The sequence below is a fragment of the Balaenoptera ricei genome, chromosome 7 (assembly GCF_028023285.1).
Source record: "Balaenoptera ricei isolate mBalRic1 chromosome 7, mBalRic1.hap2, whole genome shotgun sequence".
NCBI lineage: Eukaryota > Metazoa > Chordata > Mammalia > Artiodactyla > Balaenopteridae > Balaenoptera > Balaenoptera ricei.
The window spans coordinates 65,562,873-65,589,716 of NC_082645.1; the positions used below are offsets into that span (position 1 = coordinate 65,562,873).

The 26,844-nt window shown below is 41.7% G+C and overlaps 2 protein-coding genes and 1 long non-coding RNA gene across 3 annotated transcripts in view; 1 reads left to right on the plus strand and 2 right to left on the minus strand.

Moving 5' to 3' along the window:
- Positions 1 to 22,834, plus strand: part of LOC132369046 (uncharacterized) — a 76,910-nt gene extending 54,076 nt beyond the window's left edge. The window contains exon 4 of the long non-coding RNA XR_009504226.1: positions 22,707 to 22,834. This is a non-coding gene — a long non-coding RNA (uncharacterized LOC132369046). The remainder of the gene's footprint in view (positions 1 to 22,706) is intronic.
- LOC132368569 (intraflagellar transport protein 70A) lies at positions 1,120 to 3,383 on the minus strand. Its single transcript, XM_059927272.1, has one exon. It carries the CDS (start codon positions 3,182 to 3,184, stop codon positions 1,187 to 1,189), a length of 1,998 nt encoding a protein of 665 aa, XP_059783255.1. The 5' UTR covers positions 3,185 to 3,383; the 3' UTR covers positions 1,120 to 1,186.
- Positions 12,570 to 26,844, minus strand: part of PDE11A (phosphodiesterase 11A) — a 423,612-nt gene continuing 409,337 nt past the window's right edge. Inside the window, exon 20 of the mRNA XM_059927271.1 lies at positions 12,570 to 12,728. Within this exon, the coding sequence (XP_059783254.1) occupies positions 12,570 to 12,728 (159 nt within the window). The remainder of the gene's footprint in view (positions 12,729 to 26,844) is intronic.

The window sequence follows — 26,844 nt, forward strand, 5'->3', positions numbered from 1 at the left end:
AGGTTGATCCATGGGAATTGCTATTTTTATAGGCTGAAAACTTTCAAAATCAGCAATTTCATATGATTCAACCTAATGCTTTTGACTTTTTCTAAACCAGATCAAGTGAGCATGACAGTTACTTTTATGAAGAGCAAAGGTGTAAGGGGTTGGGGAAACAAACAGTAAAGCTCTTGTAGCTTATAGAAAATTAAATGTCTGTGCAGAATGAGTGGGGTTCACAGTGAGAACCCCCAAACACTATTGAGTTTTGACTATGAAACTGGCATTATGAATCTAACAGATAAGTTTTCAGAATCCATTGATACCATTCTATGGTATGAGTAGGAGAGTTTGATAGGGTCATTGGAATAGCGTAGAATATTTTTCCTTTTCCAAAAGGCTACAACATAAAAACAAAGTCCAGTATTAATGTGTCTTAAATAGAAACAAGAATTAAGAACCGAGTTTTAAGGGTACTTGTTATTAATCACTGTTAAAGATCAATTATGAAAAGAGTAAGATCATATATTTAAATTATTAACAAATGGACAAAAGAAAACCATGGAAATTTGTCAATTGTTTATTGTTCCCACACCATAGCACCATAGTTTTACTATGGCACAATATTTCCTACTGAATCTTACAGATTAAAAAAAAATTTAGAACATAAGGAATTTTTGTTAGATAAAGCATTACAATTGTGTTGGAAAATTCTGCCAAGACATACTAAAATCTATGCAAAATATATGCATTACCAATTAGTGTTACTGAAGGGTAAATTGTTGAAGTATAATGTGAAACCTTATTATTAATGTCCAGATGTTCTATACATTAACTGAGTTCTGGACTTGATAGTGCCTGGTCCCTGGATGATATAATCTTCTCATGCAGGATTTTTTCAGGATATAGCAAAACACAAAAGATACAAAGGAGAGAGAACATAGGCATTACAAATACTATTAGACACACTTCCCCATTCATTTTTGAATTTTTCATAAATCCTTCTAGGGTTCAAGTTCTTTTTATTATAATTCTTTTGTGAGGTTTCTCAAAAGATACATCTAAATTATTTTAATTATAATTTCAAAGTGTACAAATTTCAACGTATAACAAATGTGAAGATGCCAAAGGACAAACAGATAAAAGAGTTGCAAATATGTATAGTTAACAGAGCCATTTTGATAAAAGTCATTATTAGACATTACTACATATTCCAACCTATAATCTCATAAATCAAAGCTTTTAATTGTCTGGATTCATAAGTGACTGTATTCTTTCCAATATGCATTCTTTCTTCTTCCAGGGGTTGTTCAATAACAGCAGGTATGTTCCTGCCATAAAGTTCACAGTGTTCTAGAAACTGGACACATTCTTGAATAACACTGTCACGAAGCACAATCATGTGTTTTGACATGTTTTCTAATAATGACAGGAAGCATCTTTTGGCGTAATACCAGGTATCAGTTCCCAGTTTTTTATTATAAGGTTCCAAGCTTTTGATAACCCGAGAAATACCAAAGTCATAATTTCCTTTGGCACAATAAAGCGTCCCTATCACCAAATTCACAATGCAGAGATGGTAGATTTTCTTCTCTGGGTCCTCATAGGAGAGCTGCTCTTCCTCCTTTTCAATCTTCCTCATCAACTCCTCGGCTTCTTCGTTTTGACTTGTCATAATATATGAAACACACAGGTTAGCCAGCACAATAGCACTGACATTCAGGATGTTGTCATAATGCTTCTTGACTATGGGCTCATAAAAACCTATGGCTTCTGTGTATTTGTTTTCCTGCATGAACAGAACATGAGCCACATTCAGCTTCCACACATCATGGTCATTACAGAATTCCACAGATTGGCGGAAGATCTTTTCCACCATTGGATAATTGTCAAGGTTCCAGTAGATTTTGGCCTGGGCCATCAGCACGGGAATATACTTCTCAAGGGTGTCATCATATTCATTCACTGCCTTTTTGACAGCTTCATCATCTCTGTTGTGTCTTGCTTCCTGCACTTGTTTGGTGAGTTTCCGGAGCTGTTCAGTCAGCATCCCTGCTAGCCCATCAAGCTTAATGAAAGCCTCTTCAGGAGCTGTCTGGCAAGTGATCATGGCATCCAAGAAGTCATAGAGATAGGGTGTGAGGAACCTGTAAGTCAAATGGGCATTCTCTGCCAGGACATCTGCTGCCAGGTCAAAATACTCATATTTACAGTAGAGCAGCAACAGGTTGCCAAAGGTCTCTGGGGGAAAGGGATTCTGTTGGAGCAAAAACTGTAGCTTCTCAAACCCTTCTGTAGGCCGGGCATCCATGTTCATTAGCGCCTGGTTGTGCAGGGTCACAGGGTCTAACTCTTCCTCTGCCCTCGGAGGCATATCTGTGAGGGTTTCCTGGGCCACCTCATAGTTTCTCAGTTGGTATTCTATGGCGGCCTTGAGGTTGAAGGCTTCCACCAGAGCGGTCTGGTGAAGGACTAAGGTGTTGCCAACACTTCGAACATCAATGCCCTCAGTGGTCATGCCCACACCCAGCTCTGGGTGCTGGCGGATGCCGTGCTCAATAATGTCAGCGATATGCTTCAGCGCGGATGCATAGTGCCGGCTGCTGTAATAGGCCAAAGCCAGGTTGTAGGAAAGGTCAGGCCGGTAGCCCGAAGCCTGCAAGGCAGCAGAGAACTTGGAACATGCGGCTTCATAATGTCCCTCCTTGTAGAGCAAACAGCCCAGGTTGACCTGGCCATCGAGCTCGTTCTCGCCCCCGCTGTCTTCTCCTCCTTCCCCACTCAGTAGCTGCTCCACCAGGCTCCTGGCCCCGGGCAGATCGCCCTCGCTGTACTTGATCGCGGCTTGGAGACGGAGGACCCGGTTGTGGTAGGCGGGGTTGTCCAGGAGGAGGAAGGCGACGCGGGTGGCCTCTGGGTAAAGGCAGGCCTTGTACAGGGCCTGGGCCTGGTACAGGCGGTACTGCTCCAGCTCCGGGTGCAGCTGGCCCAGCTGCTCATAGCACTCGGCGGCCAGCGCGAACTCCTGCAGGCGGTAGTAGCAGTAGCCCAGCAGCGACAGGCCGGCGCGGCTCCTCGGGCTCCGCTGGAGCTCTCCGCCCAGCAGCTGCACGGCCTCGGCGTAGCGGGCATCCCGGATGAGCCGGTACACGACCGCGGTGAACTCCCCGTCGGGGATGGGCGCACTGCTCAGCCCCGCCATAACCTCCGCGGCTGTGCATCCCAGTTACCACGGCAACATGCCAACCGGAAACGGAAGGCTGCTTGTCCGGATATTGCTTTGCAACGGAAAAACTCCGTAAGGACTATAAAGGAATCACTGAGGTGAATAATTAAACTACTGTATTGGCTCTCGAAGGCTCTGGGTTGCGAAGGTCGTGAGTCCATGAAGAGAGATGAAAGGCCTCGTGGCATTTCAGAAACGGAAACTCTACTTCCCGGCATGCACCGGTCCGATGGCGCCGGCGTCGGGACGTGGCCGCGCTGCATGCTGGGAGGCGTAGTCTCTGCGGGACGGACCCTCGGTTGCGGGGAGATGAGGTTTCACTCGCTTTTCTTTAGTGTTGAGGTTGATTGAGAGTTGCTGGCTGCCTGCTGTGTCACCTGTCTCTGGCGCGGGGAAAAAATATTGGCGGTCTGAAATCCCTTGCGTTTTTAGCCTTATACACTTTGTAATACATACCAATGGCGTCGTTTCGCGGTTTGTTTTTGTATTTTAATGGGAAGGAAAAGGTGGAATGTTTCTTTGGCATTCTCCTGGAATTAAGAGTAGCTTCTCTTTTTAAGCTGCCTTGAGGGCACACTTTCTAAGACATAAATGCAGAGGGTAATAATAGTTCTTATTTTTGTCGTTTCCACAAATTAATGATGGGAAATGGTTTGTGAATATTATCTGGTATTGGGAGACGTTTAATTTTAGATCCAGGTGTTCCCCCCTCACCCAATTACTGAACAGATGTTGGCGTTTAATCTTGGCCATATCTATTGGCCTGGCCCTCCAACTTTCACTACAAATAAGAAACCAGTCATCCTTGATCTCCCTGCATCTCCATTGGTCGTCCATGATCTGCATTGGACTGTCTAGTATCTAAGATAAACGGCGTATGAATAAAATCATGTCTTTGCTATATACTTAAAGGCTTCAATGCAAGTCCTTTTGCTGCCCATAACATCTTTTCTACGTATAAATTCCAGAGCCAACACCAACCATATAGTATGGCCCTCAGACAATTTACACATATTATTTCTAATCTTAACGACCACCGTGTGATCTGTATATTACACGTATGGAATCTGTGCACTAGAAAGTTTTCAATAATTTGCTCAAGACCACACAGCTAGGTAGTTAGCAGCAGTGCCATGATATCCAGCAGCTAGTTTCAGTAGGAAACAGTGACTGCTTGTAACCTATTCCATTTATTTCCTATAGATGAGTTTGTAAAGGCCCAGTGTTTGCTGCCACATTGTATGCTGGAACATTAGTGTCTTTTTTTCCTCCATTAAAACAACGAACCAACTTGGTGTGCGCAGTAGAAATTTGAACTTCCAGATCTGATTTGCAGCTGTAAGCAGGTGTTAGGAAATAACTAGTGCGGGTGGTATAGTTCCTAGTCACCCAGTATAGCTGGCAGGAGACTTCTGCAGGCATATGATTGCTTGTATCGTAAAGCAACTGACTTTATATACTCATTCAGTCTTCCCTGCTGAGAAACTGACAGAGGTCTGTCCTTCTGGGTGGGACCAGACAAGGAACCTTCCACTTCATGAATACTGAGAAAGGGACAAACTGTACCCATTTCAGACGGGTTGAGTGGCATTCTGGCCCACCTAAGAGCCCCAGAGAAAGCAGCTGATGGGGTCCACCATAACTCTATTCCGAGGCTTCTTTCAACCTGATGTCTGGGTGCACTCTTTTAGGACCTTCAACTCAGGGAGGTATGTGGGTTGAGGGATGCTTGCTAGCGCTGCTCAGTAATTGGGGAGTGGGTAGGTGGCTGGGGGAGGATCTTCACCTTTATGGCTGCCTGACTACACTTGTCTCTTGGAAACTCAGGCTCAGTATTTTAAAATCCTTATGTACGACCTGATACTTTGGGTGAGGTGCTATTGTAAATCAAGGTAACATGACAGAACATGGAAATGGGAAATTGCCTTTTATATCTTTAGTCTATCAGTCTGATTTTCAGAGTTGTATTGGCACCATGAAAGTATTCACCTTCAAATGGCTTCTTGGGAATGTAAGCAAAATAGAAGGAATCTCTGCTCTTCCCCAAATTTCTCCAATCCCTACAGGCATCAGTTGAGGGTCCCCTCTTTGTGCTGGTACCTGTCTGTGAGTGTGGCTGCTGAAGCGGGCAGGAGGGAGACGTCCTGTACCTTCCTCTTTATTTCATGTACTGCTGCTCCTGAGGCCTGGCTTGGAAAAAGCAGGACATTCGGCTTAGACAGATGGAGGGCAGGGTCATTTGCAAAATGAAATGAGTGCACAAATCATGCTGTGAAATTGGCATGACCATCCCTGCTGCTGTGATAGACTGACTTTTATTTAGTCTATGACAGGCAGTTGGGGAATAGATTAGGGGTTCTGGGGGAGGGGGATGGTGAAAGAAGGCCCTTTAATTAATGATAGAAATATTGGAAAGCAGTAAATGGGGTGGAATATTATAAAATGTCATAAAGGATCATTTTGTTTCCAACAGAATCTTGGAAAGCTGGAGCATGTATCAAAAAAGTTAGTGTATTGTACCATTTCTAGCAATAAGAAAGAATTTTGTGGTTGCAATAAAAAGATTTAGTGCCTTATTGAAAGGAATTAGACTTTAGGAAAGCAGTGTTGGACTCAGGGTGGATTTTGCTGCAAAGAGGGAGGCATGTTTACCATGTAGAAGAATTCCATTCGGGCAAAATGTGTAGGAGCTAAAAGTTCTTAACATGCTTATGTTTCTGCCTGTCAAAATGTGAGATGACCAAATTCCGTATTCTATTTGTATGTATAATCTATTTGACATTCTCTTTTAAAACTAGTTGGAAGTTATGTTTTCTTATTTATCCTCTAAATGTAATCACTTCCTGTTGGTAAACATTGGTAATTTATGAACATCTCAACAACCACAGCTGTGGTCAGACAATTTCCTTGATAAAGACCTTCTGCAAAACCATTTTCCAGTTGTATTTCTCTTCCCTTTCATTCCAGGCCATTTTCTTCAGGATGGCCAGTTTGGTGGTTCAGTCCCCTTGCTTCTTCCTTCCCATCCCCCAATCTTCCACCATAAAGAAGGCAGAAAGAATAAATTAGTGTCAAATTGGTAATATAACTGATTGACTTTTAGGAGCATCTGTTTAATCTTTTAAGAGTTTTGGAAAAATTCTATACCAAATCAACATTTGGGAACATTTATGCTCAGATGGTAAGACATTTAACCTCATTATGAATTCTCCTTTCACTGGCAGTTCCAGCTTTATTAATATTTTAATTAGATTTCCTTCTTGGATATACCTTTTTTAAAAAAAAATCAAGTAGCTTATATTTGGGGGCTTGTGGTCTTATTACCTAAATTAACTTATTAGGAAGAGCACAATAACATGGTCTATAAATGGAATTACCAGAGAAGGCACAACTGTGGATACTTACATTTAAAGAAATCAATCAACCATCCAAACAAAGAGCTACTCTAAGCCCCTGTGTTTATGCAGGACTTTCTGTACCAGGACCAGGTCCTGCTTTGCCTAACTTCCCTCATTAATCCTCACAGCCCTTCTGTGAATTAGGTAATTTTAACTGTTGGCCTCACTTGAAAAGCATGGACTGCAAAGCACAAAGAAGCCTGTGGCCGCCTCAGCACCGGGGGATTGGTGATTGCTTAAGCTGGCCAGTAGGGGCCACACTGCACCTCTTCCCTCTCCCCCTGAGCACCTCCTCTCCAGTCATTTGAATTGGCTTTGGATCATTTGCTGCAGTTCTAATAGAACAGGCACAATGGTGTTAAGAATTTTAAAGTTTAAGTACCGAAGCCGTTGTGTAATTGTATGGCGTCAGTGGCTGGAGGCCCTGCATCGATGCGATCCCCCTGTGTAATTGCCCACGCAAATTTGAGCAATCTGTAACAGACACAGGAACCCGTCTGCATTGGGCTGCAGACTCTTATCCCTCCAGAAAAACCTCACTAATTCAAAGAACCTTTTGTCATTTTTAAAATGCTCTGTGGACAGGGCTGTCCCACTATCCCTCTCACACAGGCAAACATCACAGATCAGGACAAGGTTAATGGGCTAAATTGACAGTCAAAATTTAAATCGTAGGTATTCGGATGCATGCTTGCCTCGTTCAGTCCTTAAATCGTACTTCTTAAGAGAAATAAAGATTATTCCAGAGCTTTAGTTAAACTTTAAGCATTTTATTAAAAACAAAGATATTTAGGTCTCTTAAAGCAGTTTCAAAATCATGGATTAGATGCTTGTGAAATGGGCAAACAGTGTATAATGTAGTATTCTTATAATGACACCTCAGCTTGGGAAATCTACACAAATGGAGTGATGGCAGACAACTCAGTTGAAGACATATTTCCCTTCTTTTGTGTAAAACAATAATAGGAAGCAAATCAGTAGGGGATCCTTTTTAGATGATTGTACATCAAAATGGCAAAAGCATTTTTCACCAACGGAATGAGATTAGCCAAAACCTAAACTCCTGTTTCCATACAATGCTGTTTGTGTTTTTTAAAATTCATCTAAATATGATTTAATCTAAATCTAAAGAAAAAAATGATCGAGATTCTAATACACAGACGTACACACACAGCAAATGAACACAAAGGTAAATGGTGGCCTGAAAAAACACATTTTTTTTTATAGCAAATACTTCATTTACTTAATAAAACAAACATATTTCTGTGCCAGTGTATACATTCAATGACATTGGTAGAGATATGCTACACAGATAAATAACTTATCTTTAGCACTGTTGAGAGATGGACTAAATATGCAAGAACATTCAAAATTAAATTAGAAAAGATGTACACCACCAAATTACCAGCTGAGGAAAAGGTACACAAGCGACGTAAGCAGGACCTCAGGCATTGTTAAATCCAAGTACTCAACATGAAATTCCCCAGACACACCACTTTATTTCTGCCATCTATGTGTTTTATTCTATTATTGCTCACCTACGAAACTTATGAAATTTTGGCCTTCTTGTCATCAGACTCAACCTTTAATTTCCTGTGACACTTGAATTTTGGGAGTTCTTTACAGCATGCGGCAGAACAACAGTTTCAGAGACTGTTATTCTGAAGCAGACAAGGAAACTTCACTGGCATTGCCAGAGTTTTTAGGGTCCCAAATTCGGTTTTGCTCTTTTGCTTTAATGAATCCTTTTTGAGTGTTTATTTTTTTCCAGCCAAAACATTTTTCTTTAGATGTAAATCTTCCCTTAATATGTTTAGATTTCTGTCCTGCTTGAGAGGAGTTTTTCACACTATTAATGGGGATGAAACTGTATTTTATCTTTGTGCAATTCATTAAGAGTCAGCAGGAGAAATGGATTTTAAAATAATTCTACCACAAAGTAAATTGAGCCGACTCTGTTCAATGACTTCAGGTAGGTGGATCAAATATGATAAATTTTGATACATGAAAAAAGCAACTGAATTCTTGTAGCATTAATATTAGATAATGTTATTTCACTAACAAACTTTTAAAGATTATTTCCAACCCAATCCAATGTGTATGCAAATATAAAATACCTGGAAATGGGTAGACAGCTTAGATTTTAGAAACAGAAAGCACACATGCAATTTTTAACTTCTTTTGACTCACTTTATAAATTGTAAATTAAACTGACTACCATTTATGGGATATCTATGATATGAGATAATCTAAAGTTGTCCTTTATGAAATGAAAGGGTATATTTTTGTACCGATAACCATGTACTGATGACCATGTCTTTTGTGATCACTAGAGGCAGGCTCAGACACATCTGTGATAAGGTTGTTTTTATATCTGCTCCATATATGTAACTTTTTATTTTGTCTTTAGTGAGGAGATGACCTCTTTGCTCCTATCTTTTTTGAGAAGAGTGAATAAGACAGTTATGTGGAACAATTTTTTAAAGTTAAATACAGCTTGGTCCTTTGGTGCAGAAATGAACTGAATAAAAGTCAGTGCTTTTATTTTATAAGTGGAAAACCCGAGACCTGAGAGTCCCAAGATAACAGGTCTGGCCGATGGCCAGGCTTGGGGGAGCCCCATCCACTGTGCACTGGGGTAGTGCCTTTTACAGTTTGCCAAGCCATCCCTCCTGGCTGGGATTGCCAGCTACATTGTAGGTTGTGCATGTATTTTCCACACACTGACTAATAAAATTATAAAGAGCCTGCCTGAAAAAATACACTTCATGGAGAAAGTAGGATGAAGTCATTTCAACCATTAATGCCAAGAGACCTGAGGAAGCGCACATAATCTGGTCAGTTGTAGGTTTTATAAGAAGGCTCACATTTCAAATGCCTTCCTCCAATAGGAAGTAAACAATAATAAGGATTGGGAAAATTTCTCTATTTTGGAAAAGCAGATTATATGGGTAACCACACATACCCCAAATTCGTGGAAAGTTATACATTAGAAAAGGATTAAAAATACCTCAAACGCCCAACAGTTCAACCTCTAACCCCTCTGGGTTGTTGGCACCAGGGAGGCTGCTACCCTCTTTTCTACTGTTTGATGGTTGTGGAGGAACAGACCGGGGCATTAGTCAGCAGTTTCTGAATTTTGACCCCCAATAGGAAAGATACCTCGAGACAGGAGAAATAGATGGAGGCAATTACAAACAGCTCCTTGATTGATGGTTGACATTGTCAGGGCTCCACTGTATGGCAGATTGCAATGGTGTTGAACTCCTCTTGCTACCAGTGGGTGTTGCTATTGGCAACCATGCAGTGAAGCCAATAAAAAGGCAAGAAAATGAGAGGAAAACTCAACCTTAGTGGAAGCCGTAGGGTTTGTGCTATAAATTACATTCCCCTTAGCAATATGCAGCATCAACGCTCAGGGTAGCCACAGTGCGTGTAGCTACCTGCAGTCTCCATTGGACCCTGGGTCTAGTTTTATCATAAAGCACATGCTTTCGAATTTTGCTCTAGATACACTGGCATCCGCCTGTCTGGGCTATTTATTTATTTATCGTTGGGGAGGATGACAGATGTGGGTTCATCTCTGCCTCACATGGACTGATTTTCAATTCCCACCTGTGATATAAACATGATGTGACACAATAGCTAGAAACACCTGCAGTGCTTCTGAGCTGCAGACACACGACCAGGGTCTGTCCCTACCTCCACCCCCGCTTTGTTCCTCACCTGAAGGAGGGAGACAGCCCGGCAGAAGCTGTTTTCCTTTATAGCAGAGTGATTCAGAAAACTGGCTTAATAACATCCATAAATCTGAACAACCTCCGCTTACCTGCTCTGTGGAGGCAATTTTTCCTGCACTCGTTTTCTCCTCTAGTTTCTCCAGTCTTCCCCGCAGAGACAGCTGTAAAAGGTAGCTGGGAACATTATTTTTTAGGGTTCCTACTCCTTCCTTCTCTCTTTTGTCAACCCCCTCCCTGCTCAAGTATCTCTCTTTTCTAGGCAATTGATGATAGGATTCTGTACCCTCATTTGTTTGGTAAGACATGCCATTTTTCTTGGTTTGGATTAATGTTCACCTTCCCTTTATCAGTTCTTTTACCACCTGCCTCGGTCCCTATCTCTTCCTTGTTAGTTGTTTTCTTTTGCTTCCCCTCCCCCTCCTCTTCTTCCTCCTCCTCCTCCTCCTCTTCCCCCCATTTGCCTGGTTTATAATTTTCTTTTACTCTATTTCTGTCCATATAGAATCTTCCTTCTTCCCCATGGGCACCTGCTCTTCCCTTATTTCTGTTTTGGTACTTTAATTTACCCATTCTTTAAACATTTCCCAGATGTCTACTATGCGCCAGGAAAAAAATGTCCTTGGTGGAACTTGGCCCCTGTTTCTTTGAGTAGTAAAGTTAATAACTGACACAGACGAGCAACAACAAGAACAAAAATGGTTTGTATATTTTAGATTTTTTTAGAGCTGGAATGGACTTCAAGGTTCATCTGGTCCAGAGATTTTCAAACTCCTCAGAGCCCGATTATGGGCTACTAGGTATGTAATCAAAGAAATGAGGATTTGTAGGGGCTCTGGCTCTCCCAACCCAGCTTCAAACTGAGGACTTGGGCTTTTAGATGTTTTATGTCTTGGGGATTCTTTGTAAGATTTATTTGAACAAAGAGTTCTAAGGTTAAATCATGTTTGAAAATAATTTCCTAGTGTAATCTCATTCGACAAATGAGGAAAAAGGCTGGGAGAAGTTAAGTGACTTGTCTAAAGCCATCCAGAGAATAGTGCCAAACCTAGGGTACAAGTGTAGCTTCTGGCCCAGCGTTCTTTGGATAAGGCATACCGTGTCCTCAGTCTCTCAGCTTTCTAGTCATTGCATCTATTTAATATAGCTTATTCTTATCTACCATAAACCTAGCTTTCTATAGAATATCTGTTCTCTGCCTAGACTGTTGTTTCTTAACCCTTCAAGCATTATATCTTACACTTAAGGAAAAATCCAAAATTGGGGACCTTTCCATTTGGCTTTGGGTTGGTACTGGTAGTAACCTTACATTTTATACTGAAACTCATCACTAGGAGAGCTCCAGGTAGTCAGTGATCATTCTCCGTGGCTCTGCTGTGTCCTGTGAAATGTCTCACTGTTGGAAATAGTTCTGAATGTTCATGTGTCATTTGTGTTAAATCCACCTATAGATTTCCTTTCACCCTTACTTTAATTGAAGTCTATTAATCCATTCCTTCTGGGAGAAGACTTGGTCTACAATGAAGGTTGAATTAAAAAACTGAAAAAGGGGACCACAATCCCAATACAGTGTTATGAATCTTGTCTAAACGCCAATCAGACAAACACATTTGCTGTCTTCCTACTATAGACCTTTTTAGGGGAAAACTGGGAATGGCTGGTTTTTGTAAGGATAATATAGTTTCTCTTTTAGGTAGGCAATTCTAAAGGCTCTGCTCCATCATTAAGAAGCTTTAGGATTAAAAATAAGATATCTCTACAGAATACCAATTGGGATTCTTGGGACAGTCTGGCGCAAAAGGGGGAGCTCAGGAGAGGATGCAAAGGCAGGCATTGTTTGGCTTGTAACAAACAGAACAGCCATACGCAACATGAAGCAGCGCTAATGACGCCTTCACTGTTCAACGTTCCCTCGGCTCAGAGTGAGCAGGGCCAACCGTCCTCAGGTCCTGGACCCAAGTGGCCCGCTGCCCAGAATCTTCGTCTCAGCCCATGTTTGTTCATCAGGGAGAGGTGAGCATCCTGGGGCATGTGCTCCCTGCCCCACCTCCTCCTCTGTCCTTTCTGCTGACATCACACTGCAAGGTGAAAGCCCAGGCATGCTTCCCAGCACAACCCTGAGACTTTATGTCTGTTTGAGCTTAAAGGAACAAAAGAATGCTGTGGTGGGACCGAAGCTGGCTCCTGAGGACGCAGTCATTTCACAGCCGCAGCTGACCTGGAGGGTTAGTCTCTGTCATCTCCTGTCACCATGAGATTGACAGAGGGGGCAGAGGCAGCCGAAGAGATGAGCAGCCTTTTTTGGTGCAACTCTTCCCACTTACTTCTGTTGGCAGCCACCGAATCCAGCATCGGCTTCAGTTTCACATTGACCTTCACCAAAGCCTAAAATAAAACAAAAGCAGGTGGGGGAGAGAGGAACCGGAGTCACTGCCATGATTTTCTAGCTTTCAGCTGTGAGGAGAATGGCAACTGGCTGTAAGAAATGAAAGTGATGATTATTTTGGTAAACATGAGCTATTTACAAGAAGTAAACATGCACTTAGCACCACTGTGTTGTACTAATAGAGCTTATACAGAAAATGAAAAAATAAGACAGATGTCTGTGCACTCCTCCAGGGGGTGCCAGCCAAGTTGATTATGATCCTGTTTTAAATTCACATCAAACAGGAAACAAAATATCCAGCTCACACGGTCTACTAGTATGTGTATCTTTGCCTGCAAGGGAGGGCTCCAGATCTCAATAGATCAGGGACTGAAATGTTTACAAAAATAAACCTACCGTTTGCTCCACCAAAGATGACTCTGGGTGGACTCACGTGAATGAGAAAGGCCAGGTAAAATCCTGAGATGAGAGGAGCTCATTTGTAAAGCGCAGGATCTGGGGACTGTGCTAAATGTACAGATCACGTGAGAACATGCATGGAAATAGACACGAGAGAAAAGAAAAAGGGGTGTGGAAGAGAGGGGCAGATGGAGGGGTGCAGGAGAGAGGAGGGAGAGAAAATGTAGGGTGGGGCTGGAGGCCGACTGACCACAAGGCTAAGGAAACTCAGGATTCAGGGTCCTCACTTTTAGGAGACCCTTCTAAATATTTCTTTTTTGCACTTAATTTTGTGTTATTTTTAAAAAAGGGTCCCCAACTCCCAAATGGTACAAACTTCCAGCCTCACAAAATGTGGGTCACCCCTCTGGTGGAACAAAGCAGTGAATGAAACAGGGATCACGGGGCTGCGGGGCTTTAGCCCCTGGAAAGGTAATGGTCCCGCTTAATGCCTTGGGTCAGCGTTCTGTGGCCACAGATTATACCCCCAGTCCCATGGAGACACCCTGCAGATGTGTCTCATTCATCACAAGGGGAACAAAAGGTGACCGGTGACTAAACCACCGTGGTTGCAGGACACCTCCTGAAAAGCCTCCTCCAAGCCGGACCCATAGTTAGTGGGTGCTCCAGAGCGAAGTCCTCCAACAGGAAGAATAATAGTTCTTTCTGTTGAGGATGGAATCCCCTGAGCATGACTGCAAACCACCTGTTAGGAGGACCTGAAGTATCCCCTCAAATAACCCTCCGCTCTGGGGAGTTTCAGGGATACAAGTGAAGTGTAACGAGATGTAAGGTAAGTGGGGGGTTGAAAGCCCAGAAATACGCAGGGATCCTATTGAGCGGCGAGCACTCCACCGTGGCGATGTCCCCTCACACTTGTGTCCCATAAACACAGCATGTTCTCGCTTTCATAAGCGATGTTTATCACACCAAGCAACAACGTCTAATCTGAAATCAGATGTATTTGTTATTCCATACGATAATAAATCACAGCAACATAATAACTGAGGCGGTGATCAAAATCCCCTTTACATCCATGAGAAAAATGCAGGTGCCTGTGTTCTGCTCAATGCAGTGTTTTTGTTTAGACAACAGTGTAAGAGGTGGCGACGAATGCCATGGTTTTTAGTATAGTTTGGCACTGGCTCCTCTTCGCTCTGATCAAGCCTTTTAATTAAACTACTATAATTCCTATGGAAATTAGTGTTTATGTTATTTTCCTGCCACAAAAGCATTTCTCTAGAACTTATTTTTTTTTAATCCCAGGAGCACAAATTGGAATTTTTTTCTGCATGAAATGTAATTAAAAACTCATTTGATTACTATAGTTCTGGCTCTGTTTTACTTATTAAATTCCTGTAATCAGTTTTCTTTTATGAAGCTGCTGGGAAATGATCTCAAAAGCAACACATTTTTCTCTTCCTTGGCAGGTTCCCGAGCGTTTACTAAATTACGTTCATAGCACCTGCCCATGATTCGAATTACTCTACCAATTTATTCCTTAAACTATTTAAGTTTATTTGGCTTAGCCCCAACCAGATTGCTTTGCTTTATCTAGCTCTTTGTTCTCTGTCTTGCTTTCTTTGTGTTGAATTAAAAAATTCTTTGGGGGGGGGTACATTATTTCTCAGAATTCCTTCTTCTCTTTATTTCATATTCTCCTTAAACACAGAATTGCCACACTGGAATATCGTTTTCCTCTAGTCAGGTGCTGGTTCTAGGCAAAGGTAGCAAGAATCTCATCTTGAAGAATTATTCTTACACTATAAATTTGTTATATAAATGCAGTTAGCTGGAAGAATATGGAGCTAATAGAATATTAGGAAGGCAAGGGTTATCCACAAACCTAAATTCCAAGGTTTACGGTGATTACGTGCAATGTACCATCAGCAAGAGAATTGCTCCCAGTATTTAGAAAGATATGGATATTCCTACAAACTTCTCATCAGCGAGTGACACCCGATGAGTTCTGTGCAAATGCTACTGGTCTCTGTCTCGTTTGACTAACTCTTCTCTTAGCAAAAGAGAAAGGGGACACATCACCCATCTGCCCACTCTCCCTATACACACAGAGGGACTCTAAAGGTTATGTGTGTGGCACCATCCACCACAGGATGCTGAGTCCCCTCCGTGACATCCCCGTGGTGTGACCATTCAGTGTTTAAACACGTCCGGAGGCAGTGAACTCACTACCTCCCTGGCTGGGCGTGTCGGTTTACTCTTTGTTCTGATTTTAGAATGTTGTTCTTTATACTGAGCTGAAAACTACATCCCTGTAATCGACCTGATGGTTCTAATCCTTGGGGCGCTCTCCCTTTAAGCTCGAGCAGTAGGTTGATGACTCATGTGCTGCTCCAAGTGTAGGTTAGGATTGATTTATTGACCTCAGAACCCAACTTGGGCTGTGTATGGATATCGCTGAGACTCCCAAGCTCACTGCAGCTCCCAACCCTGGCCCATCACAGACAGGACCCTGGATACTTGCCTCACTTGGGGACACAGCCCTGGGCGCCTAGTCATCCAGGTGGCTTAGGGGCCCCACTTGCTTCCTGATTCCTTTCACACTCCACTGCTGAGTCCACTTGTGACCAGCACGTACAGTTTATTCCATATTTTATTTATGTTTTCAATAAGTAACACATTCACTAGTCCAATGAATACAAAGGGTACAAAACATAGTGTTAAAATCTCCTTTCATCCCTGCCCCAGAGATTTAGTTTCCTTCCCTAGAGGCAACTGATGTTATCAGTTTCTTGGGTATCCTTCAATAAACATTTTATGCCTATGTAAGCATAAATACATAGATTATATATATATATGTATGTATATATATATAAGCATGGTACCATTTTGTATATATATATAAAATGTATATATGTATAATTAGGTTGATTCCCTCATCATTTGCAGTGTTTCAGAGAGGGAGTGAAAGCAGAACCTTGTGGAACAACATCATTATGATAATGCTTGAGTGAGACTAATCACACTGTGTAGAAATTAGCATCTGGAGTATAGAGAGAGGAGAGGGATCAAATTCCAATTTTCTATTGCTATGCCACTGAATTTTTCTTCTGCAGAGCTTAATCTGCTGTGAATCCTATCTAGTGTAGTTTTCCTCTTAAAAATGGTGGTTTTCATTTCTAGAAGTTTGATTTGGGTCTTTTTTTATATCTTCCATGACTCTGTTTTTTTTTTTTTTTTTTAAAGAAATTCACGTTCTTTTTTATTTATTTATTTATTCATTTATGACTGTGTTGAGTCTTCGTTTCTGTGCGAGGGCTTTCTCTAGTTGCGGCAAGCGGGGGCCACTCTTCATCGCGGTGCGCGGGCCTCTCACTATCGCGGCCTCTCTTGTTGCAGAGCACAGGCTCCAGACGCGCAGGCTCAGTAGTTGTGGCTCACGGGCCCAGTTGCTCCGCGGCATGTGGGATCTTCCCAGACCGGGGCTCGAACCCGTGTCCCCTGCATTGGCAGGCGGATTCTTAACCACTGCGCCACCATGGAAGCCCCATGACTCTGTTTTTCATGCCCAATCTTTCCTCTACTCTCTTGAACATATAAAATGTAATAAATGTCTTAATGTCCTTCTTTATCAATTCTATGATCTGTGTCATTTCTTAGTCTGTACGGATTGATTTTTCTCATTATTATGGGTCAGATTTCTTGCTTCTTTGCATGCCTGGCAATTCTTGATTGGATATCAGACATTGTGAATTTTATGTTGTTGCGTTCCTGATTTTCTTTTCTTTTTTTTTAACTTCTTTAAACATTTCTCAGTTTTATTGGGGAATGCAGTTTTGATGGTTACTTGGAAATAATAATTCGATCCTTTTGAGGCGTGCCTTTAAGCTTTGCTAGGTGGGTCCAGAGCAGCTTTAGTCTAGGGCTAGTCTGGCCCCACTACCGAGACAGTAATCTTCTGAGAACTGTACCCAGAACTTCATCTATGTCAAGGTTTTTCTCTAAAATTCTGGGTGGTGGGACCACGGACTGCTCCCCCGCCTGGGCGAGCTCTGAGGATTACTCTGCCTTCTCCTTTTCGCTGGTGCTCTCCAGCATCAGTGGTTTCCTCACATGCCTGGGGTGAACGGCACCGAAGATGCAAGGGGCCTCTGCAGATCTCGGGAGCCCTCTCTTCTCTGCGGCTCTTCCCTGCGGACTCACTTCCTTGGCCTCCCCAGGTTCCTGGCTCTGCCTCCTCATCTCAGTGGGACCATCGAGCTCTGCCTGGGTTCCCCTCCCTGTGCTGTGGCCTGGACACCCTCCCCAGGGAGAAAGCTGGGGCACCTGGAGGGCCCATTTCATTTGTTCCCCTTTCTCAGGAATCACTGTATTGTGTTGCCTGTTGCCCAGTGTCTGAAAACTGTTGTTTTATGTATTTTTCTGCTTGTTTTTGTTTTTCGGTGGTTTTCTTTTCCCCCTGTTACTCTGGTCCAGCAGTGGAAGTCCCTATAATTGGTTTTAAACAACTCTGTCTTGGGTACTAGCCCATGAGCTCCAAGGGAGACTGGAAACAAGGCCTGCATCTTTGGATCTCTAGCTCCGAGCTCAGTCATCTCTGGGAATAGCACCCCTCCTCTACTCCACCCACAGAGCAGTGGCAGGAGGATGGGGTAAGGCCAGGACAAGTGGGGTCAGGACGGTCTGACCTGCTACAAGATCCTGCGATAAAAGCAACCTGAGAATGAGCCCCTTGGGAAATGAATATAGTATTCTGTCTTATTACCATTATTGCTGAGAGCTTGTTTTTATCAGTTCGCTAAGCTGCTAGGAGTGTGACTCTTGCTTTCCCGCTGCCATCAGGATCCACATCTGCTATCATCTGGCCCCATGTGTGCTTATTAGTTGACCACAATCACTTCTTGGAGCTCAACTGCTGGATAGATGGAGGCAGATGTGGGACAGGGGAACAAGCAGAGAAAGCCATGCTCTTAGAAAAAGTCCCTACACCTACAGTCTTACAGAGGGGAGAGAGGAACACCACCAAATTAAAACCAGATTTTCCTGGACCCTGAAAATGTCCAACCATGTTATTAATACCTTTAAAAAACTTTGAGGAAATTATCTGAGCTGGCTATTTATTTATTTTTTTAAAAGACAAAGAGGGAAGATGGTTTTTACTTCCTATTGTTGACTCATGTATTTCCAGAGTGTTGGCAATAAGAATTATATTTTCCGCTGTCCTCCATCCCCACCTTACCCAAAAGAAATAATCAGAAACTAAGAGATACAATGCATGGCAGAGAAGAAAGAAATTAAAATATTTTTTAAATATCAATTTTTTGATAAAATATGAAAATAAACTTGGAGCCCCTCTCAAATATCTTGTTTGAGGCAATATCCCGTAATGAAGATGTGATCACTTTTCTACCATGATTATTTAACTTCCTGGGTGAAAATGTCCAAAAGCTGACTTGGGCGTTGGTATTTTGAAAAGGAAAGTAATTGAAGACATGACCAGCTGGTGTCATCTCTGCTCAGACCATAAACAGAAGGGGCAAGAACGCATGCAAGTGGTGGCAGCTCCTGAAATTCTCTTGAATTCTCGAGACTGGCCAGCCACATGTGTAAAGGGTACCTATCTCCAAGAAACAAAGGAGGCTTCTACTTAAGCTATGTGACTTCAGAGAGAAGTCGCTAATTGTGCAGCAAACCCAAACTTTTAAATTAGTGAACTGTTGAACTGCTAATCCTTCTTGGTTCCCAAAGGTAAAGATTATTCATCATTGAGTCTGACATATTCCTGAATTTTACATGTCATGTTGCAATGCTGTAGTTGCTAAGAATTCCAATTGGCTTGTCAACCTTCCATTCTTCCATTGTGTTGTAAAGGCCAGAGCCAGTGAACTGATTGTCCTGAACTGAACTCATGCCTTCCTGCGAACCCTCCTCTGCTCTCAGGTTTACTCCCTCAGGGACCTAAGCATTACCATCTCCACCCAACTGCCCAGCCCAGCAATCTACAGATCATCCATGACCTCTGCCTCTTCCCCCGCATCCAAACTATCACCAAGTCCTCTCAATCCTACTTCCAAAGTGTCTCCGTGTGTCAGTCTAGTGCCATTTCTACCACCCTACTTCAGGCTGCCCTCACCTTCTCCACTGCCTTAACCTCCTGCAGCTCCTACCTGGGCTCCCTGCTTCTTCCCCTGGGTCCTGTCCAATCAACTCTCATTGTAGCCATCCTGGTCAATCAAAATCACACATCCGAGTTGGCTGCTCTCTACCCTGAACCTTTCGGTGGCTCCCATATGATATGAATGTGTTGTAAGACCCTACCAGAAAAGGAGAATTGTGGGATTAAAAGGGAATGAAATCCAGAAATAACACAGAAAAGAAAAGAACCATAAAGCCCAATGGAATATCTGAGTTATGGTACAAAAGCAGAATTTTGAAATGCTAAAATAATCCCTTTGAGTCTTCTAGAAAACCTGAAATACACATCTTTCTATGCATCTTAACATTTTTCTGAGTAAAAAAATAAGCTACACTCCACATGGTGTGTTTGGCAGGGGAGTAGCTGAAGTGTTAGTTACTACACGTGGGAGCAGATGGAGCTGGCTGTGGGTCCAGATGGGAGGCAGTAAGCAGACTCCCCCCAAACCTCACTCCTTCCCTCCCCAGTTCAATGGCCTTTGAAACCCAAGGTTGTGTAAAAATTAATTTGCATTAAATTACTTAAGATAATGTATTAACTACCACAGGAGGCTTCCAGCAGTTTTTAAAACTTGCTTTGAAAAACAAATAATCAAACAATAATGGTGAACACAGAAGTGAGCCAAGACTTCTTTGGATAGATGTTTTTAGACATTTACATTAAAAATACCACCTTTAAAATAAAGCTTTAGTATGTAACTTGATCAAGTTGGAAAATTACTAATAATTATTTATATATGTCACACGTGTACCTGTGCCAGGCACCGTGTTCTGTTGGGTTCTTCCCTGGCTAGAACACAATGGAGTAAGAGGCTCTAGCCTTATGACTTCTGCCCCATTGGGGATGGAGTCATTTACTCCACAAGGACTGTGGTATCTCTAACAGAGACTGCTAGTTGGCTTCCCACCTCCCTTAAGCTTAGGAATGGCCAGGGAGGTGCAAGCAGAATTCAGAAAGAAGACCTTCTGAGAAGACTCTTAAATGGGAGTTTATTCAGTTGGGAAGTGCATCCTTTTGCCCTTGCCCCTATCTCCTTCTTGCTGCTGGAATATTAACACGATGGCTGGAGCTACAGTGACTATCTTGTGACTATGAGGCAACCTTGAGTATGGCAGCCATGTGCTAAGGAAAGATAAACAGGGACTGGGTCTCTGATGGCTATGGAACTGCCACATCATAGCAACCTAGAACTGACTTCTCTGGATTATTTTTATCAGAGAGATAAGTAAATTTCTATTTTGTTTAAGCTATTGTGATTTCAGATCTCTGTTACTAGTAGCCGTATGCAATTCCTAATTGAGAGAATTGATGTCAGGTTGTAGGTCTCTATTTTATGGCTACCCGTGTAGGTGTCAAAGGATTTAGGCATCTTGATACTTGAACAAATTGACCCCCTGCATCGGGTAGTTGTGAGTTAACTTTTTCTGGCAGTGGATTATAAGTGAACTGCAGTAGACAGCAGAGGCTATATACAGTCCCTTTACCCTTCCTCAGGTAGCAATCCACTCCATGTGCTCTGAGAAGGAGCACAATTCAGTCCTGACCAACACCAGTGACCGGTGTGGGGATGTGGATGTGGGTGTGGCTCAAGCTAAGGCAGTCAGAGGTCTCACAGGGTTTTCCCCAGAACTATTGGAAGTGAGGCTTTCTTTTTCTTCTTTCTTTTGGGGTGATAATACCTAGAATGAACATGTGACCTTAGAGCTGCCAGGATGTGTGAGGAAAGCTTGGTTGAGAATGAAACCAAAACATAACTAGGAGGCAGAGGAAAGGGAGTGTCTGTCTTATGATATCCTTTGAATCCCCTGGATGTGGCCACTTGCTGCCCAGTCAACTGCACCTCTAAGCTCCCCAGTTGCTTGAGCCAACAAATTCCCATTTCTGCTCAAACTCATTTGAGGGAGTTTCTGAGCTCCAAATCATGGGCCTTTTGCTATGGTCCCTTATTGTTCTCTGTCACCCCCAGGAATTACTTGAGATTGAAACCCCCCACCAGACTTTGAACTGGTGGCTGGCATAAGGGAGTCTCAACTTGCCCAGCATAAAAGGTTGCTGCTAATACTCACCGGGCAGCCCTCTCTACCCAAGTTTATGAGAGTCAGGGACCAGCTAGCACTTACCTCTCTTCTCCTTGAACCCCCAGAGTCTGCCAAACAGACTCTTTAAAAGGCTTTAAAGGTTGCTGAGTCTGAACCGCCCATGCTATGGGGACTCAGAAGACCTTAACAGAGGATGCCAACTCCCCGTGGTGGCAAAGTCAGCTAACCTATGGGATTTCGGCTTCCAAGAAGGAGGACTCAAAGGACCTGGGTGACGGCATCAATTTAGCCTGCGTTTTTCCTAAGGACCAGGTGAACTCAGACAGAAAGGAAAAACAGCAACTAGCTGTTATTTTCTCCTTAGTGGAAGCTCAGTGTCACTCCACAATTATCACATCGGGTGAGAGTCTCTTTCCAGTTGGGAAAACTATTTTTCTATATGTGATATTAACTCTGAAGATCTGTTACAGCAGTAACAGTTGTAGTATCTATTCAGCAGTAACAGGTTGGCTATGTCTGATTTTTGCAAATGCCAAAAAATATTGTCAGATCTTTCTGTTTTGTTAGTGATATTTGAGAGCTTAAGATCTAAATAATGTGAGAGAGTTACCCAAATTAGTAGTAAAGATGATAAAGCCACAGAGATAATACTTACTATGAGGAGGGCAAGCAAGCTCATTAGAATCCAACGTAAGAATGATTCAGATCTGTAATCGGAATCCTAAGGGCATAGTCTAGCCAAGTTATAACACTGATGTTTGTAGCATCAATTCTAATCTCCTGAAAGCTAATTACAGTACTAGTAATAACTTAGAAAGAAAGACATCATTTTCTTTCCTAGGTTTGAAGCAGATTAATAGTGACTGTAAAAGTGAAAATGCTTTATTGAAATTTTCTCTCCCTCTTTTCTTTCCCTTTCCATTTCCTTCCTAATCTCTCAAGTTTCTTGTTTTGCTTATTTTATTTACATGCTCAAGGGATTCCTTTGTGGGAAATGATATTTACAAATGAGATTAACATTACGAATTAATGAGGCAGGAATTTTAGTCTCCTTGGATTAACAGCATTGTTATTTCCATAATACAGGGCAAGAGTTTTAAACACAATGTCCTCCGGGCCAGGCCAGTAAAGTTGATGAATGAAATAGGCTGCACGATACAGTTGGGAGTGGTGAGGCCTTTGGCAAACTGGATATGTTACACGTTATAAACAGTGTTCAACTGAATGAGACACCTCTGTGGGCCGAGTCTACTCTGAAGGCCACCCACTCGCTCTTGGTGAGAGAGAGTAAAACACACCTTGCCAAAATGAGCTAATAACTACTGCATACTGAATGTGTCCAGTGTTCCGCGTGCCATCCTGGGGCCTATCCAGATGGGAGCTCATTAAACCTCACAACAATGTGGAGAGATCGGTATTGTTGACCCTGTTGTGACAGATAAGGAACCTGAGATTGCGGAAATCAACTTAAAAGGACCAAAGTTTACATGGGTAAGTATACAGCAGAGCTGGAACGTCAGTCCAGGCCTGCCTGAGGACAAAGCCCCTGGTGTCTTCCCATGAGGGATCTCAGTGGGATGTTGGTGAGGACATGTGTCTCACACTTGACTACAGTGTCCGGACACTGGAGCAACTTTTCGGTTCTAGTGTCCTCGGCACTGCTTCAGGACAAATTCACAGGAGGGAGGCAGCCTCACGCCACCTCCCAAACATTAGGTGTAGACAGTGAATCTTTCATCTGTGACTCCTCTTTTCAAGCCTACCCTGGGAAAATAAAGGTTTTAAGTGGTAAATCACGGCAGGCCTAAAGATGGCTCCTGTACACGGGAGCAAGGAGACCGCTTCTTCTGTTATAATGAGCCCCTCTAGGATTCTGTCCTAGGTTATCCCGTTGGTCAGGTTTTCAGAGCACACTGGTAGCTAATCAATCATGTTCACTGTGTAGGCAACATCTGACTTGGAAGGAATAGCTGCTGACCCAGAAGCCACAGCCTTTGATGAATGGGGCTTCACGTAAGAGGTGGTTGGAACATGTAAGTAAAACACAGCCACATGGTAACAATCCACCTCTCCATACACTGGAATGTTTTCTGGTGAAACTATGCCACTTGAGATTTTATAGACATATATATATACATATATATACACATATGTATGTGTATGTATATAATCTATTGTTTTTGCAAAGTTCAATGTGTAAAAAGAACCATTTTAAAAATTTATTTTTTGAGCTGCAAGCATTCATTTACTATATATATTTTTGTATACTTCTCACATGCCTTGAGCCCTAGGGTTCTCCAAGCATAATGGCTGGGGTGCCTGTGTGGGAGAGGGTTTTACAAATGTGGAATCCCTTGCCCTTAGTGTGAATGGTGTTCTCAGTAAGCTACCATGGTACCTCCTAGAATGGATTCTAGAATACCCTATTATCATTTGCCCTTCTATTTTTTAGCTGATATTTGTACTAATGAACTGCTTAGGGAGTGCCATTCAAATCTAATGATGCCTGAGTATTTCTTGTGAGAGTTTAAAGGTGGTCCTCATGCCAGCACCAAACAGGGCTCAGATTTGAGACAGAGAGGGAGCCGTCAAAGTCTGTGCATCCCAGAGCCCCAGATCGACAGCGAACCAGACCCAAAGAATCCATGAGAGATGTTTTGTCTTTAGGTAAACATCCTTGGGGACAAAAATCCTCTATTATTTTACTGGTCTCTCTCCATATGGTAAGAGAACCTACTTTTTCTTAATTTTACAACATAATAAAGAAAGATTTTGGGGAAAAAGAATAGGAAGACAAAGAAAGGGGTATTTTGCACATACCACTGGGTGTATCATTAGCTGGCCTTTTGTCCAAAGAAAGGGTCACCTTTAAGATCTGATGGAAGGTATGTTATTGTGGCTTTATTGCATTGCTAACTCTCCCAAAGACTAAGATATGGGAAAAGTTTGTATGTGTGGGGACAGCAGGACCAATAGTCTGAATTTTTTTTATTAAATTTTTGAAGTATAGTTTAAGGAAGGGAACATTAGAATTTTATGAACAAAAACTTCCTAATAGGTGACGTTTTTCTTCTTTTCAATGTTAGGAAGTTTTATGTTAATTTAACTTTCAGATATTGGTCATTTAAGATTAAATAAGCATCCCAATAAGAAGACAAACTAGATTTGTGTTTGAACTAAATTCTAAAGCTTATATGGAAAAATAAACAAGAATACCTAGAAAATACTGAAAGAGTAATGGGGAAGGTGAAACTAGGCTTATTATTAAAATATATTATAAAGCAATATTAATTAAAAGAATGTGATTAGGCAGACAGAATAATACAACAGAATAGAAAGAGTAAAAATAGAATTAAGTTTAAGGGAATTTTTGGTGTATGATGAAGGTCACCTTTTAAATCATAAGGAAAATGATTAGTCAAAAACTTATGGGGAAACTGGGTAGCCAACAAAAAACTAAAGTTGGATTCTGACCTCACACTTCACATTCAATCAAATAAAGCAAAACCAGATGAGTCACAGATATAAATATAAAAAAATGAAACCATAAAATACTAAAAGAAGTTCTGAGAATTTAAAATTTTTTATAATTTTGTAATGGGAAAGTCATGATCTGTATGACATAAAATCCAGAAGCCATAAAAAAAAAAGATGAACTTGACTACATAAAATCAATGTATTCCTGTATAGCATAAACAAAGTGAAAAGATATATGACAACCTGGGAAAAATACTTGCCACTTTTGCTACAGATACAGGTCTATTTCTTTAATATATAGTGAACTCCTACAAATCAATAGGAAAAGACCACCAGCCCAATAGAAAAATGGGCAAAAATATGGAGAGTTTACAGAAGAAAATACAAATGGCTCCTAAGTAAATAAATCTGTACTAAAAATATGATCAGACTCATTTATGATATGGCAAATACAAATTAAAACTACCATGAGATAGATTTTGCACCATCATATTGGCAAAATTCAAGAAGTTTGATAACACATTGTCTTGGTAAGAGTGTAGAAGGAGAGGCACCTCAGCCACTGCTGGTAGAAATATAAATTGGTTCAGACTCCATAGAGAGAAAGTTGGCAATATCTATCAAAATTTCAAATGCCCATACGCCAAATGCCCACTAATTCCACTTCCAGGTATTTGTCCTACAAATAAAGTATGAAGATGATGCATTTACAAAGATATTTATTGCACTTTGTTTACAATAGCAAATTATTAGAAACAACATCAATGTTCACAAATAATTAATAATTAATTATTGATTAAATACTTTATTCTACATCTTTAAGATCTAAACTCTGCAGCCATCAAAACTAATGTGATAGCTGCTGTATGGACACTGAAAAGGAGTGATCTCAAAAATACATTAAGTGTAAGGAAACAAGGTATGGAGCGGGATAGACACTGTTCATATATGTGTATACATGCATATATACACACACATACATGTATATGTATACATCCATATATGTATTATACACCAACTATATCTCAATCAAAGAAAAAACCAAAAACACTGTATTTCTGCTTTTGTATAGACTGTTTTTGGATGAAACTGGTTAATAGTGGTTGCCCTGAGGGAGAGGACCTGGGTGACCTGGCGACAGGAGTGTGAGGGAGGACCACTGGAGGACCACTTTTCTCTAATACTTTTGTGCCTTTTGGACCTTTTGAATTCTGTTCACTGGGCATGTATAAACTATTTAACAACAAAATATTCTACTTAAAAGTGTAACATGAACTGATAAAGGAACTAGCAACTTTTGATCATGTGTTAGAATTACTCAATAGCAAGTCATTTCATTGTTAATAAAGAAAGCTTACGAGTACAAGGATAAAAAAGAGAAATAATTATTTCATAAAGATCAAAATAATATAGTGCTTTGCCACCATGATTCAAAAATTATCTCAGTACCTTAATGCACACTGTGCTAATGTTGTGTGTAAATCCCCTCCCTCCATCCACATTCCAATAAGGGCCGACTACCTCATTGATCCTAAACATTTCCTCTGAAAAGCGATCAATGTCCCCTGCCTGGACATTAAACGGATTTTGAAAAACTCTTCAATCCGTATCAGTCTCATATCCTTATTTAGTTCCTCAAATTTGCCCTCAGCTGGGAATCGTGCAGGCGACTGTGATTCTGTTGTGTTCACCACTCATTTGAAGGGCCCCATCCATCATCATTTCTAGGCCTTTTCTGATGCAATGTAGCTTGTTCTTTGTCTTTCTTAAAAACTGAATGGCTGTTAAATTATCCATTTATCTTCCTTCAGATTTTCTGTTCAGTTTCTCAGGCCCTCTCAGGGCTGTCTTTTCTACCTTGTTTGCTGACTTTTCATTCCATTTCCCCTGTTCTTAGAGGCTTCTTGGTTCACCATGCTGTCCTTCAAAACAAACTCCCTGCTTCCATCTGCTTTCTGTGTGTTTGAAATCTGCATCACTACTCAGATAGATTTCCTTTTTAAG

Coding starts and splice junctions, on each gene's coding strand:
- LOC132368569 (XM_059927272.1), bottom strand. CDS start 3,184: ATGGCGGGGCTGAGCAGTGCGCCCATCCCCGACGGGGAGTTCACCGCG.